The sequence below is a fragment of the Poeciliopsis prolifica genome, unplaced genomic scaffold (assembly GCF_027474105.1).
Source record: "Poeciliopsis prolifica strain line A6 unplaced genomic scaffold, Auburn_PproV2 SCAFFOLD127, whole genome shotgun sequence".
Lineage (NCBI taxonomy): Eukaryota > Metazoa > Chordata > Actinopteri > Cyprinodontiformes > Poeciliidae > Poeciliopsis > Poeciliopsis prolifica.
Genome location: NW_026562502.1, coordinates 159,186 through 176,321, shown reverse-complemented (window position 1 = coordinate 176,321; position 17,136 = coordinate 159,186). Strand labels below are relative to the sequence as shown.

The following is a 17,136-nucleotide window of genomic DNA, read 5'->3' as shown; positions in this document are numbered from 1 at the left end:
TTTTAGAAATTCTTTAAACCTGAATGCCCATAAACGCCGACACACTAAACCACGACGATACTCTTGCAACGAGTGTGGGAAAACCTTTGCAAATCGTCTTCATTTTGGAGACCACCAGATGGTCCACAGTGGATTAAACCCCTACAGCTGTGACCAGTGTGGAAAATGTTTCATAGTCAGCACCTCCTTAAAGAAACATCTCCTCCTCCACCTGGCTGAGAGGCCATTTGTCTGCGATGAGTGTGGAAAAGGTTTCATTCGTAAGACTGACCTCAGAACCCATCAGCTTGTCCACGCTGCAGTTAAACCCCACAACTGTGAAGAATGTGGAAAGTGTTTCACAACAAAATCTAAGTTAAAAGCCCATCAGAGCTTTCATATTCAGGGGAGATGCTTCGTCTGCCAACAGTGTGGGAAGGCTTTCCACACCAAAGCAAATCTCAGCAGACATCAGAGGGTTCACACTGGAGTTAAATCATTTTGGTGTGGGGAGTGTGGAAAATCATTCAGCCAGGAAGGGAACTTAAAGAGACACAGCTTCCTCCACACCGACAGAACGTTCTCCTGTGATACATGTGGGAGAACCTTCACTCAGTGGCACCAGCTGAAAACACTTCAGGTCATCCACAGGGGAGCAACACCATACTGCTGTGGTCTCTGCGGGAAACTCTTCATTCGGAAGACATCCTTAGTGGCTCATCACCACATCCACACTGGAGATAAACCGTACAGATGTGAGCAGTGTGGGAAAGTCTTCCACCGAACTGAGCGGCTCAGACAACACCAGAAGACCCACTCTGAGGAGAAACCCCACAGCTGTGGGCAGTGTGGGAAGACTTTCAAGCTGTCCCGTTATCTAAAACAACATGAGAAGACTCACAGCAGCAGACCAGAGGACCGGAGTGGATCAGGGACGATCCAGTCTGAGGTTGGTGAAGATCTGGCTGCTTCTCAACTCTTTTGTCCTGGATTATTTTATTATAACTTGAATTTATAATTCAAGTTATAAATTGAATTATAATTCAATTTATAACTTGAAAGTCCAGGGTGAAAGTCCTTTGCTGAGAGTTTTAGTCAAATGTCGGTGCCATCTCAGTAAAATGTTCCAGGAACCCTGACTTCTCCTCTCTGTATGTTTGTGGTTTTAGAAGCGGAGCAGCAGAAAAGCAGCTGCTTCTCAGCCCAGCGCTGGTGGAGATCCAAACGGTTCTGGGAGAAAAGTCAGCGAGGAAAAAGCTCCAAAGGTCCAAATCTGAGACCAGTGAAGACGACCTGAACGTTCAAAACTGTCAGATCAGACTTCAGAGTTCATGTTTCTAACGTTAATCCTCCTTTTCCAGCAAACCCTGACCTTTGACCTTTAATGCCATGTTACCAGGGTGGATTTCCATCATTATTCTTCCTTTTGCTGCCGTTTCATAATTAGATGTTTCTGGTTCTCCCTGTTGATGCTATGTTTAGGTAGCTAGAGAGCTAACGGTAGCTAACAGCAGAACTGGGACAGCTGGTTCTGGAGGGACCAACAGAACCAGCTTCAGATCCAGCAGAAGTTTGTTGCAATGGTTGCTGAGACAGAAGATTTTCCTCATGGAAATCATCTACTGCAGCTGAAAGCTCTTATTTTGAAAGGTCTATTTGTCTCTGTGTCCATATTGGTCTCTGTCTCTGTCCTTCACTCGTCCCAGACACGTCATTAGTGTCCAGAAGCAGTTCCCTGAATGCTGTGGGAACGTTCATCAAGCTGCAGCAGAGGTCGGCTCACACCAACATGAAAAACTGACACATCAGCGCTTTTTACTCGTCTTCAGACAGTCAGATATTTGACCAGAGAAATGAATCAGTTTCACAGTTTTCTATATTTGAGAAAATCTGGCAATAGATAAAGAATATGAGACTCAACCTGATTGTTCTAAAACAGGTTGATTTAGAAATGTTTCATTTGTTTCTCATGGATTTATGCATCAGAATGAACAGGATGTGCTGAGAGTTCTGCTCATTTCCATGTCGCAGTGAATACTGGACCTTCCCTCTACTTGCTAATCCAGGGTAGAAAATGGGATTCAAACTGAATCTGGGCTGCAGGTTCTGGGTTGATGACCCAGTTGGACTTTTTGAGCTGCTTCCAGCTCCATGTTTGTGGAGTTTGGATCCTGTTAATGTTTCTAAGTTCTGGAGGTTGAATAATGTTGCAGATGATGATGGTGATGATGATGATGGATCTGCTGCTGTTCCTGTTCAGCCACCAGATGGAGCCTCAGCAGAGTTTGGAAATGTTGCTGCTGAAAGTTGCTGAGGTTTTTATTTCTGCGTTCAGACATATTGATCAGCATTTGATCGGCTCAGTTTGTTCCTGTGAAATAAAGAAAGTTGAACCTTCTGCTGGTGGAGACGATGATCAGTCACATTTTCCCATCCGGGTCAAACTGCACAGAACCAAATGGGATTTCAATTTTCTCAGCTTCGTTTTGTTGATCTTTGGATCAGTAGAACCATCAGAACCAGTTTCTAGGTTCTACCTCCTGAAACTGGGCCGAGTTTCATCCATCCAGTTCTCAAGGTCAAAGGTCAGCTGATCACCTGAACGATCAGCTGCGACTGTTCCCATGGAAACAAGAACAAGTAGAAACCAGGTATGGATCAGGTATTGATCAGGTATTGATCAGGTATTGATCAGGTATGGATCAGGTATGGACCAGGTATTGATCAGGTATTGATCAGGTATTGATCAGGTATGGATCAGGTATGGATCAGGTATTGATCAGGTATGGATCAGGTATGGATCACGTATGGATCAGGTATTGATCAGGTATGGATCAGGTATTGATCAGGTATGGATCAGGTATGGACCAGATATGGACCAGGTATGGATCAGGTATGGATCAGGTATTGATCAGGTATGGATCAGGTATGGATTAGGTATTGATCAGGTATGGACCAGGTATGGATCAGGTATTGATCAGGTATGGACCAGGTATTGATCAGGTATGGATCAGGTATTGATCAGGTATGGACCAGGTATTGATCAGGTATGGATCAGGTATTGATCAGGTATGGATCAGGTATGGACCAGATATGGACCAGGTATTGATCAGGTATGGATCAGGTATTGATCAGGTATGGATCAGGTATTGATCAGGTATTGATCAGGTATGGATCAGGTATGGACCAGGTATTGATCAGGTATGGATCAGGTATGGACCAGGTATGGATCAGGTATGGATCAGGTATTGATCAGGTATTGATCAGGTATGGATCAGGTATTGATCAGGTATGGACCAGGTATTGATCAGGTATGGATCAGGTATTGATCAGGTATGGACCAGGTATTGATCAGGTATGGATCAGGTATGGATCAGGTATTGATCAGGTATGGACCAGGTATGGATCAGATATTGATCAGGTATTGACCAGGTATGGATCAGGTATGGACCAGGTATTGATCAGGTATTGATCAGGTATGGATCAGGTATTGACCAGGTATGGATCAGGTATTGACCAGGTATGGATCAGGTATGGACCAGGTATGGATCAGGTATTGACCAGGTATGGATCAGGTATTGATCAGGTATTGATCAGGTATGGATCAGGTATGGTCGGCTCAAGACCCGTTTATTTTCCAGGTCTTGGTCTTAGATTGTGATGTTTTCTTGGTCTCATTGAACAAACCGGGTCAAGAAATGTAACTGTCCTTGACCTTTATGAAATCTTCTCTAATGTTCGATGTGTTTTTAATATCTGTTTATTTTCCAGGTCCTGGCCTCAGACTTGGTCTTAGATACTCTGATGAAATATTTTCATTCAGATGATCTTATACAGAAAAATATTTTGTAAATTTCTCTCTGTTTTCTTAAATGCATTTTACATTTATTATGCAGCGTGCACGCAGATTAAATTTTAGAAAATGTGCATCATTGCATGGCTGCACTTAGTAACCTTAGTAGTTTATTATGGTGGTTCTTAGTTTAATACCAAGCAGTTTTGGTTGAGTAATTAACCGTCTTTCCTTAACTTTTGCATTTTGTGGTGAACAGAAAGTGATGTTCTGAAATATTTATCACGGTTCTAAACATTTGGTCTTGGTCCAGGTCTCAGAACAACGGGTCTTCTTTTCATCCCTGGTAGAAATTGTCTCTTCATCTTCTGGAGGATGATGAAGGTCTGATCCTCATCATCACTGGAGAAGCTGTGAATCATCAGACTGGGGTCTCTGGAAGCTCTGGTCCAGCCTTCGGCCCTGGGCTTCCTCAAGGGAGAGCAGAGGTCAGAGGTCAGTTGACTCCTTCAGGCTGGCAGCAGAATGAAGGTCCATGGATTCACTCAGACCTCTTATCAACTAGTAGATCCAGTGGCTTGCCAACATCGGGGTGAGAATGCGTCTGTGAATGACTGAATGTAGTATGAATCATTTGGGTCCAACTGGCTTTCATGTTGTCAAATAAAGATAACAAAGCTAAAATAAAAAAAATGCCTTTAAATGCAAAATAGATTACACATGTATTCAATCGAGGAGATAAAACATCAGGAATTGATTTTTCTGCTTCTAATCATTTAGCAGAGTAACAGATGTGTTTTTATTTGATTATTTATCAAACTGACAAGACATTTAAAAACTTTGTATCCCAAGTTGTTTGGTTGTGGTTTGTTTATTTCTGTTTCTTAGTTCCTTTTTTAAACTTAGTTCAGCAATGTTTTTGTTTTACCTTCAGAGGATTAGTAAATATACCTGAAATGGTTCTAAGAAGAATAGCTAAACACAGAGAGAGAAAGACAAAGTGAGAGACAGTCATATGATTTCCTGATTAAATGAAAGTGAAAGTGACAAGTCACTTGACACGGACAAACAAAAGATATCTTCGTGCTGCATTATAGTGAGTATAATAGAAACATATATTTTGCACTATTTTTATGTTTTCCAGGAGTTTTTAGGTATCAGTGAGTTCAGTCCCATTTGATTTTGATGTACTGTGCTATAATTCTAACAGGTTTTTATAAACTGCATAGTCAGTTCCTAAGTTCAGTTGCTGGGGTTGGTGTTTCTCTGAAGTTAAACATTCACAACAAACTAAAATATACTTTCACATGTATATTTTAAAGTTTTAGGAAAAACTTCAAAATATACATACAGTATATTGAAAAATTATGCTTTTAATGACGTTAATAGAGCTTTGGAACGTCCAGCTCTAGATGTAGGGATGTGAGCGCCATCTTGTGGAGACATATACATTACCAACAAAACGACTGTCTCACAGATATTTGTAATTTTTTAAGTTACTTAAAATAATTTATCAATGGTATGAAATTGGAGAGCCTGAGGAGGAAACCCCAGCAGAGGAGCTCAGCATGGCTGCTCACTCTGAAGAGGAACAGGAACTATTTGTGTTGAAATATGTGAAAAGTTGGAAGTGTCTGTTTTCTCTCATTTCATAATTTAATGAGGGAAACATTCATAAAACGTTTGATTCAAGCACTTGAAGTAGCATGTAAACAGGTGACGTAATGAATCACATTTTAAGGAAAAATTTGATATTTAAAATATTTCAGGTAACATACATGTAATGAAAGATTATGTTTTAAATAAACGATAACACAATGAAAAAAACGGAATAAAGTTTGTTTGGGTCTGTGGCCTTTAAAGATGGCGATTGAGCGAGACGTAAATGTCATACGCAGTGATGTTGGAACGAAATCCAGGCAGCACTGGAACCATACTTGAGTGAAACACAGGCAACATTAACGAGACAAGACTAATGACAGCAAAGACAAGAAATCGGTGGGGAAACACAGACACATGTGAATATAGATACAGAAGGGGTATTCAGGGGAAACGAGGGACAAAAAGAAACAATAAAGGGGCAGATGCAACAACATGGGGACTAATAAACACAGAAAACCAAATCCTCAAAGTTTCCGTATTGACAAGTCTTGGTATAAGATATTTTACAAGTACACCTGAAATTAATATTTGTATGAGACTGCTGAAATTATTACAAATATTTAGAGCGCCGTTAAGGCCCAAAACTTCAATTAATTAGATTTTTCTTTGTTTCCTCAGCTTGACTACAGCTTAGAAGATGCCTTTTCCTTTGAAGAATATAATTAAAGCCACGTTCCTCCAATACATTTGCCCTAAGAAGACGCCCTCCAAAATTGCAGTCAATAATGAACATGGATCTTCACATGAAAAGTAAGAGAAATGCCACAGGTTTCAGGACAACAAGGAGGGGGGAAAGAGGGCGGGGCCAGATAATGCTTCTGCATGTTGGTGTTTCCTCAAAAGCCTTTTTTTTTCTTTTTTTTGCCCCGATTTTTCTTTTACGACAGTCTTGCAACATCCTGCAGTGTGTAGTGTTTTACATGTATTGAATATGCCTGATGTAAAATCGGGCATATTCAACAGGGTCTCGGCCCGATTATCACAGCCTGTTGAATGTGACAGGGAGCCAATCAGAAATCACGATGACGTAAGAACGGAGGGAATCCCAAACAGTTGACATCGGAGGTGATATCTCAAGATGTTTATTACTATATGTAAAAGTCATTTTTATATAGCTGTATGCGGTTATGTTTATTCAGTTAAAATGTTAACTATGATGAATCATAACTCACCTCCAAATCATAGAGCAGCAAATAAAGCAGCTGCTCCTTTTATCAAACGCCTTTTCTTTTTGTTTCTTCTTTTATTGCTTAAAATGATCCACAAACTATCACTGCTGCTCCTACATCATGGTGATTATTCTGAATTCACTGTGGGATGTTGGGGTTTTACTGGTTCTTGTTCTGGAACCGGGATGTTCAGTGGAACCGGTTCTGGTGCCGTGTTGCTCCTGGACCCACGAACCGACCGAACCTGTTGGACTTTTATCGGCTCTGAGGTCACAGAGGTTTGGGAAATTGGCCAACGATCCTTAAACCGTGAACCAGACCTAAAACTCACATCTCCTCTCAACCTCTGACCTCACTCTCTCTGACTCTGGTTGCTATGTTAGCGGTTATGTATCCCTTCAAAATAAGATGCAGATGCACCACAGAAACAACATTTTACTTTGGTGAAAGTTTTAACTCAGGATATCGACTGATGGACCCTGAGCTGTTTCTCCATCTGGGAGACGAGAGACACTGAAGTGATGCTGATGCTCAGGGAGACACTGGGTCTCCATGGTGATGCAGTCTGAAGCTTCATTGGCTCATCAGGTCACCTGATCATGCAGAGCAGCTTGGACTGTGGGAATCAACCCACCGGCATAAACCCATCCTCCTGCCTCTCTGGGCCTTTGTGATTGTCATGAACAGTTAGCAAATCTTCAAGTAGACTCTCTAAGGGAATAATAAAATTGCAATCTAAAGACAGGGTATGGAAAATCAGAAGGTTGTACAACAAACAAATGTAAAGTAAATGTTACCGGTTTTCCTTTATAGATGGTCTCTTATCCAGAGAAAGGGTCCGTTATGGAAGGAAGATCAAATGAAGATGGAAGAGAATCCACCTTCAACCCAGCGCAACCTGCCTATGACCAGGAACTTCTATCCAGTTGAAACTAATAAGTGTGGCCCACTTTACATAAGGTAAGACACTGGCTGCTGTTTGATGTTTGCAAACTGATGCCATCCAGACATTTTAGTGACCATTTTCAAGACATGATGCTTAAGACTCAGATAGAAAGTACCACAGGAGATTTTGCATGTTCTTTCCATGTTTCTGTGGGTTCTTCCCAAATACTGACCATTCTTTAACTGTCAGGTGCTTTTTAGTACAGGTCTTTATCTCTTCTGTCACTGATTGATTGAAAGGTACACGTGTGTAAAAATCACCTATCCTGTGCTCTTGATGTAAACCTTCATGTGGTGTTTTTGCTTCCTAATGTCAGTCAAACCCAAAATAAGCCTTAATTGACAGTGAATTGTTTTTTTTATAACATCCTGCTCACTTGTTTTGCTGACTGGAATTTTCTGCACTGGCCTCTACAGGTAAGACAATGAATAAATATATGCCTTTACAAGTCAGTAATAGCATAATCAGGTAATTGTTTCTAAATATTAAAAACATTATTTTTAATTATTTTTTGTATTTAACCTTTTTGAAAGATTTTCTGGTATTAAACTGAACAAGCCAACAAATCCCACATTGCAGAGAAAGTCATATAAAAAATCTTTCAAATCTATTAATAATAATAATAATTATGATAAAGAAAACTGACTGCAATAGATTTGTATTTGATTCTTAGATTTATTGGTGTCCACTGGAGGAACTTGTTTTGGAACATGCTTGGAACTCACTATTCAACAGCCTGCCAACATCGCATTTCAGCAGTGAAGAACCTTTCATCTCCACTAAGTTCTCAGCTTGCATTCCTAGACAAAAGGTAGACTTTCAGACACATCTCAAAGTTAATGGCACTAATTCAGTTTGTATTATTTTTCATCTTCACAGCAGCTGTAGCAGATGTTCAAAGCTCAAGTCTCCTGACATAAAAAATATGTTGTTTCAGTAGGAGTAGGAATTATGGACCAGATTATGCAGAGATAAACTTCCCTTGTGCAGTGAGTGACCTTATCCAGATTTTTCCAAAGTTCAGGGGTGAAACTGGATTTGCAAACAGCATGTAAGTGACGAGAGTAAGAATTTTCAGACAAGGCAAGAGCTTGCAGACAACAGAATTTTTCTGATGGAATAATATCAAAACCAGTTTTTGAATAATTGTGTATGTTACGCCTGGTTCTGGTTTACCTATTTCTTAAAAATTCTAATCAATGCTCATCAATTTAATTGAAATACCTGGGAAGAGAAGGTGTACCAAAAGTCCAAATTGTTCAGTGCCAGCCAGGGGTTATTTTTGACAAGTGGGCAGTTATACAGTAAACTCAGGCTTTCTTTGGTTCTGAGCAAACCTAAACATATCTTTGTGGGGTGGTCCAGGTAAAGTCACTCTTGCCTGTTTTATGTGGCCCCACATCATCAAGCCCACATTATTTAGGACTGCGTTGGAGTCACATCAGAGAATAGCCACAGGTTCATCAGGAAGTAAATGTGTGAGTGAAAGGACTTGGACTTTCAAACATTGTGTTGATATTTGGACAAAATTAAAATCATACTTACAAATTATTTCATATGTAGGAAATACATATGAACATCTCATTTCATCATGAAGCAGTCTGTCAAAATTAATATAAGTGCAACACACTGTTCTCTTGTTTGTGAGTTTTCTATTTTTCTTTCTTTGCTTCTGAAAACCATGTTCTGTGTTTATGGAAACTGTCCCCTCTTGGCCATTGTCCCTCTCAACTGTTCTAGATGGAACAGAAAGGGTTTGCTGGAATAAAGACCAAGCGGGGTGTCCCTATCGCAATGTTTCTAGTGTTCATAAGTTAAGTTGTTGATGGATGGGACCACAACAGAAACTTTATTACTCATAAATGCATAAAAGTATTGTATTTGTTCTCTGATGACTATTTCCATTTCAATAATGCCCAATATGAAGTACAATTCTTCACAAGACGCACACTGTAAAACATTTGAAAATCAAAGTCCACCTGCTGCCTTTAAAATGCAATTTAAGTCAACAAGAAAATTGTATTAGTTTAAGTTAAATTAAAGTTTATGAAGTTGATTCAACAAGTTAATTAATCTTGAATTGAGTTTTACTTGATTCAATTTAAATCAAATAATTATTTCGCAATATGTCCTCGCCTAATTAAAGAGCACACATTTCTCTATTATATTTATTCACAATATCAAGGTAAAAATAGTGAATGTTATTAAAGATCAGAATGGATTCTGCTGAAGAACATTTAATGTGAAGAGGACAATAAAATAAACATTTGCCTTAATAACACAGAGTCAGATGGAAGAGATCCTGAGATGGTCGTGTAATACATATCCATCTAAAAATATATAAACATTCTGGGAAACAGTTCCCACTCCTGACTTTTTCTTCTTATTCAACTCTTGGAGGTTTGACAAAATTAATAAACTTTAACACAACTTAATACCACACATTTATCTTTCACAGACTCTAACATTTAGGTCCAACACCTAAAACTCACAAAATGTATTTAACTTAAAGAGTAGAAGTTAGTGGACACAAATAAATGCGACTCAAATATTTTATAGCGCAACACTTCTGTGGATTTCAGTTATGTAATCAGTTGACATATCATTTTTTATATGTATATCTTTTTGTCCTTTCTTGGAAAAAAGAAAGGACACTGAAGTCATAAACAAATGACTTACATTAGTTTCCTGGGATCCAATTGAGAAAATGCAAAAATGTTCATGCTGAAGGTAGGAATAATAACTTAATGTGCACAAGATTAGTCAGACAACACATTTTATAGATTGCATGCATTAACCTGGCTTGCTTGGCCAGGTTCATGAAAAGTGAACTTGGCTTTGCTTTTGCCTTTGTTGAGACATCAATCTTTATTGTCCTACTAAAAGTCTAATAGGTAACAGCATGCAGATGTGGCACACATGGTCCTGGACACTTACTGATGATCATCTTTATGCCCTTTGAAATGCTAATTAGAATAGAACATAAAATACTGTCTTACTTTTCTTAACTGGTTCTACTTTCTGGTGCCAACTGCACCTTCAACTTGGGTGTTTGACGTATTTTCTGCTGAAGTAAATTGACACATCCTGTTTCTTTAGTAGACTGCATGAAGTCCAAAACCGGGGATTCTGGGTTCTTTCAGAACCCAGACAGTCTGTGAGCAGGGATGAGTTTCAAAATCTTTCTCTAGATCCTGGATCAGCAGACCAAAGGTAGGAAAACACTTCATATTTCGTATCAAGCCATGTTTTATGAGACAATGGAAGAGTGTAAATTTCTCATGCTTAATACTGCTTATGTTTAGACAGATGACGTTCATTTACATTATATTTCATAAAGAAGTTCTTAGTTTTGCCCCACACTTATTTAAGATCAAATCTGTCTAATTCTTGCTAGAGTAAGGGAGTGTGTGAGGGGAGAGGGAAGTACAGTCCTATTATTCTACTGTTTAGCTATTTGTCATGTGGCTTCAGTGAGGGATTGTGGGTAGGATTTATCTTCATTGTTAATTATTTCAGTGAATTGTTTAACACGGGGTTGTTGACTTTACTCAGCATTAAAAAAACAAGTTAAAAAAGTAAGTTAAACTTATTAAAGTGTGTTATGTTTGAAATACCAAATCATAGATATCAATTAATTTGGGCATAGTTCCATTTATTTAGAGTTAATTTTTTGACTGTAGATAGTACAGGTTCCAGAACTGAATATCCAGACAGATAATTGCCTGAAGTCATTTTCATCTCAAAACAACAATTAATGACTGAGCTTCCTTACTATTTCAGAAACCATTTAAACTTTAATATTGTTATATAAAAATCAAATGGCCTTTAGGAAGATCAGATCTTAGGATTTTGTTCCAGAAAATGCTTTTCTGATTTCTAAGAAAGATAAGATCTTTGTATTTGTTGAAACTTGCCATGCAGACCAGAGTCTCCAGTTTCCAGCCTTCTGACCATGAAGAGCAACAAATCCAAGAAGGAGCCTCTTTGGTTCAGGAATGAGTCGGATCTCAGCAAGTAAGAGAGCCTAATCTACTGTGAATCTTCTGATTTGTTTAAGTGTCTTTCATTGTTGCTGAATGATTAACTTCTCATTATAGTCAAAGACATTAGTGTGTTTGATAAATCCCATAAGACACATGAGGTGAGATTGTAAAACTGAAGATGTTTTCCTGTAGTGTTCACTCAATGTCCTCTAGAATTAAAGCTGAAAACCACGGCCTTTTCAGTGACACAATCGTTCTAATGAGAAAACACCAAGCAGAATGAACCAGAAACATCTGAATGTCTGTTTATGGGACAGTGTGGGAGGATTTCATTGTCTTCTCATTATCTGCTGATATCAGGCTCTATAAATCTTTGTGTGGTGTGAATAAATTTTCTCCTTTAACAAATCAGAACAACTAAATCACATGGAAACTGTTTTTTACTTTGTTTACAGACTTTGCCAAAGCCGTAAAATGGATGTTTCTGTTGAGGAAGTGAAAAACAGAAACATTTTAGTGTTACAATGGCTGTTCGGGAATCACCAGTACAATGATGAAGATCAAGAGGTCACCAAAGAACCCGGACCTCCACAGCCAGAGTAAGAACTCTCATGTGATTTGATACTGGAAATGGACACCATCCTATTGTTTTAACCCTTTTTTTAGACTTGGTGACCAAATGTTCCTGTTTGAGTCATCACTGTAATCAACTGGAATGTAATAGACATGAAACGACAAAACTGTAGTGAGACATTTTAGTTGACACTACTGACTTCAGGACAGATAAACATTGAAAAAGTTAAAATACCAGACAACATTTTAATGAAGGGGGTAGAAGTTGTCTTACTTTTTCTGTAAGACATTCAGCTGTCAACACTTGTGTGTTGACAGCTGAATGAAGGATACCTGTGAACAACAGTTTCCAAATTGTGAAAATACATTCCAAGTTGGAGTTCAACCCCCAACAAACTTTATTCAAAGCTGATCAGTCGATGCACAGACACATGGTTTGTGAAAATTTGTATTCCCACACACATTGTTAAAAAAAGTCTCTAATTTATGATACCTCCTCCGTTTCCATCCATTCAAGATTTAGTAAATATTCACGAATCCTATTTTTATAAAAGTTGTTAAGTGAAGGATCATATAAATGTTCAAAAGACAAAAGTATTCATGTCTTCTGGTGTTACAAAAATATTGCTGTCTGAGAGCATTTCCGCATAAAACAAGACAAACCCACTTCTGACCAATCAGACAGCACTTTGCACACAGTCTGCCAAAATAGTTTGAGCAGGGCCTGTTGAGCTCGACAGGCGGACGCCTGGTTGTGAACAAAATGGTGGAATTTTTGTCATGTGTCTATGTCAAATAAACAAAAAAATCTGCTATGACTTAAATCACTTTTTGTAATCCCTGGTTGCATGTCTCAGGTAGTCCTGCAGGAAGGTGAAGGAAAAATTTAAATACAGGGAGAATAAATGAGAGCGAATTGCTGATCTAATCATAACGAAGGAAAACAGAAAACAAATAAGACAAACTACAAACCCCAGTAAAAAAACAAAACAAGAATGTCATGGATTTCCTTTTCTTGGAAGATGCCTTAAGATAACAGTTTAGTGAATAAGTAATATGTAAATATCTTCTTCCTGTCTCTAAGAATCCCCTGGAAGGGTCTCATATTATTTATATGACACCATATGAAATAATAATTTAAAAAATGGGATGGAAGATTGCCAAACTTCTCAAACTTTTATTAATAAAAATGAACAGATATGGGTTTTCTCTTCACATCATAGTTATTCTCTGCTTTGTGTTTGTAACACAACATTTTGGTTAAATAACATATATTTTATGGCGAGGAGTCACCATAAAATATAGTCAAGGAAATTTGAAAATGTTTATTTGAATACTTGTGCTATAAACTGTTAGTGACTATTCTAATAAGACAGTGGCAAACATTAAACATTTTAACAGCTGCAGCAGTTTGTTTTCAGCCTTTAATGTGTGAGTCAGTATTGGTCTTCAGTGCACATATGCTTGTGTCTGCAGGAGCTATCTCATCGGTTCAGCTTGTTCCAGCCCTGCTTCTCTGAGTGATGACTCTGGGTACTCAGAAATCCTCTCCTGTCCTGAAAATCATCTTTTATCGTCTGGGTAAGAGAACATCTTCTAATTGATGTCAGGGCTGTAGATTAAAAACTATTTAGAGGTGCCAATGAACATGAGGATAGAAATGATTCCACCTAAACAGTGAGACTGTTTTGATTATGCTTTAACCATGAGGAAAGGTTGGCTCTCTGGTAGGTGACATAGTTTAACTCAGGCAGTCTTCATCCTTCTTTTCACACAAGGCAGGGCTTATCTTGCTGAAGCTGATTACATGTTAACAGATTCATTGTGTTTTTTGTCTCAGAATGACTGAAGTCTGGGTGATGACTGTTTGTGTGGATGACAACAAGGACAGACCAGCATCTCCATTCTCCAGTTGTCTGTCTGAGATCAGTGATTGGTCCACAGATTAACTTATTGTCTTCACTAATGAACCTGGCCATTAGGGTATAATGTAAGAATTTTATCTGATTCCCCTCTCAGACTGAACACAATCTAAAAGGGAAAGGTTTGTGAGAAGGGAGCATAAAAATTGAAATAGCTAAAAAAAATAAAAAAAAAAGGTTTTAAATATTGTCAGATTGTTTCTTGCTAAGTATTTGGTAAATGATCGAGGTTAATTCTTTTGAACTTTTCTTTTTGTAGTTTCTAGTATCAACTCACCCACTAAGGATAACAAGAAAGATATATAAATTTCTGGTTTTCAAGGAGTCTCTACCACATCACACAAAGATGAACTTCAACATGTATTGCTGACAGCTTTAATGTATCAATGTTTTTGAGATTCTAAACCCTCTTAAATTGAGGGATCTAATTAAATTTCTTCAAAGCCTAGTTCAGCACTTGAAACATTAAATCATCCTTAAGGAAATGGAATAACATAAATTTTTTCTGTGTCTTTGACCTTTGGTCAAATGTAATATTTGTACAATCTGACCAATGTATATATGTAATTACTAAATAATGTCATTACTAGTTCATAGTAATGAGTTTTTATAATAGCTGAGTAATTATTGAACCGACTTTGTGGTTCAACTTTGTAATGATTCACCTAATTTCTACTTGTAAGAAAGAAGTTTGGTGGAAATCCAATATAAGCTGAACAAATTACTTTTTCCGCCTGATGGACTTTATCTCAATATACCAGTGAACATATTACTTTCCATTCTTTGTCTTTACAAATACAGTGTTTTTTGTCTTCAGCTTGTCTCGTCTCAGAGTAAAGTTAGCATTTCTTTCTGATTAAGATTAATCTTGTTTCAAGATCTAAAAAATGTTGCATTAGAACTTATGTACACTACTTTGTAATGTAGTGAATTGCATTATATTTATAAATTCATTCCTTTACTTCTATAACTTTATTAAACTGTTTTCATGTTTGTTGAAAAGATATTTTGAATAAAGTGTGTTTTATATCAGATTTTTTAATGTGTAGATTTCACTGAATAAATCTTTAAAAGTTGGAATGTGATGTGTGTAAGAGTCAAATTAAATTGATTGGCTTTAGAATATTGTTACAGTATAAAGGTCTGAGCAGCTGCAAAACTCCTGGCTGAAATTATGGACTTGTTCTGCTTGGAGTGTGTTCTGTCACAGTTTTCACTTTGGAACAAGAAAGAAAAAAGTAAGCAGACATTAGCAATTAAAGCTTTTTATTCGAGTAATTTCTCTGTTTCGGGTAATAAAACATAATTAAACAAATGTTGGATCCAAGCCACGCTGTCTCTTGGAAAAAAGTCATTACCACCTAAATATCAATAATCGATTGCTTCTTCTTTAGTTGTCAAAGCAACCATCAAATGTTCCTAGTAACTAGTAATCACTGTTTAACATCAATGTGGAGGAATTTTTGCCCACTATGCTCTGCAGAATTGTTCCATTTAGCATGAATAGACTGCTCAGTGTCTATCTCTTTCAGATTTAAGTCCAGTATTAGGAAAAAGGACACTCCAAAAAGCAGCATTTTTAGGGCCATTTGACCATTCTGCAAAACTCAAGCGAGATTGAGCATAACTTTACTCAACTGAGGCACTGATGCCTGCAGAGCTTTAGATGTTGAATTCCTGGATGACTACTTTTCATCAGTTAGCCTCTCCTGACATTCACCACAGTTTTTGAATCTCCTTGAATTGGTGCACTGCGCATTGCTTTGACATATTTTATAATGTTAATGTTCAGTTGCTTTCCTTTGAAACTGGACAAGTTAGATTTTTTTAAATTGTGATTATCATGTTCAAGTGGGATACTTTTCATCTGTAAGACTACACTATACAACAGTAGAACGCAAATGCTTTAATTATTAAAATTTACCCTTGTACTGCTAAAGGAAAACTCATTATGGACAAAATTCAAGAAGATTTCTGAATTCTCATTGCTTGCATTCCAAAATGCAAGCAATGAGTAAAAATGCATGGATTATTTGTACTTTGTTATGCAGATTAAATTTTAGAAAATGTGCATCATTGCATGGCTGCACTTAGTAACCTTAGTAGTTTTATTATGGTGGTTCTTAGTTTAATACCAAGCAGTTTTGGTTGAGTAATTAACCGTCTTTCCTTAACTTTTGCATTTTGTGGTGAACAGAAAGTGATGTTCTGAAATATTTATCACGGTTCTAAACATTTGGTCTTGGTCCAGGTCTCAGAACAACGGGTCTTCTTTCATCCCTGGTAGAAATTGTCTCTTCATCTTCTAGAGGATGATGAAGGTCTGATCCTCATCATCACTGGAGAAGCTGTGAATCATCAGACTGGGGTCTCTGGAAGCTCTGGTCCAGCCTTCGGCCCTGGGCTTCCTCAAGGGAGAGCAGAGGTCAGAGGTCAGTTGACTCCTTCAGGCTGGCAGCAGAATGAAGGTCCATGGATTCACTCAGACCTCTTATCAAACTACATCTGGTCTGTGTGGCCTGGAGGTAGAGAACCAATGAATTAAAGTAAAAAGTGCAGCACAGTAAAAATACTCCTAAAAGTATTTTTCCCCAAAAAGTCACTCAAGTAAATGGAACCAGTTATTATCCAGTTCTGATCTGGAGCCAAAGATCAGAGTCGGGTCCATTACTGGTTCTCTCCTCTTAGTGAAGCAGTAATAGAGGAGAAGGTCCTCCAGGGGGCGTCTGGGAGGTCAGTGTTAAGGTTGGTCACAGATTCCTGAATGATTTCCTGGCTGATTTCAGTTCAGAGGATCTTTTAGTTCCTTTCAGTAGAAATCTGAACTTTCCACCATGACTCCTGTCTGACTCCAGCAGAGCAGCAACACACGATGCTTTCCAGAGTAACTGAACCAGATAGGAAAGGTTGATGGGTGCAGTTAGTTGGTTTGGACAGCAGGTGGCGCTGCTGCAGGGGACAGAGGGAGGGCAGCAGCTTCATGTAGGGACACATAGAGGCAAACATGAAGCTTTAAAACCTCCTGAAGTCTTCAGCTCCACTTTCCCTCAGATTTCCTCTGAAACAGCTTTAAGGTGGAGAAGATTCAGGAAAACCAACATGTTGC

General features: G+C 38.1%; 1 protein-coding gene across 1 annotated transcript; it reads left to right on the top strand.

The window, feature by feature from the left end:
* Positions 1 to 4,803: 4,803 nt before the first annotated feature.
* On the top strand, positions 4,804 to 15,299 carry LOC129355214 (uncharacterized). The gene is made up of 9 exons (XM_055024751.1): positions 4,804 to 4,868; positions 6,053 to 6,184; positions 7,417 to 7,563; positions 8,223 to 8,360; positions 10,649 to 10,762; positions 11,474 to 11,566; positions 11,991 to 12,134; positions 13,585 to 13,689; positions 13,949 to 15,299. The coding sequence occupies exons 2-9, from the start codon at positions 6,072 to 6,074 to the stop codon at positions 14,055 to 14,057; spliced, it is 963 nt and encodes a 320-aa protein (XP_054880726.1). The 5' UTR covers positions 4,804 to 4,868; positions 6,053 to 6,071; the 3' UTR covers positions 14,058 to 15,299.
* Positions 15,300 to 17,136: the final 1,837 nt, after the last annotated feature.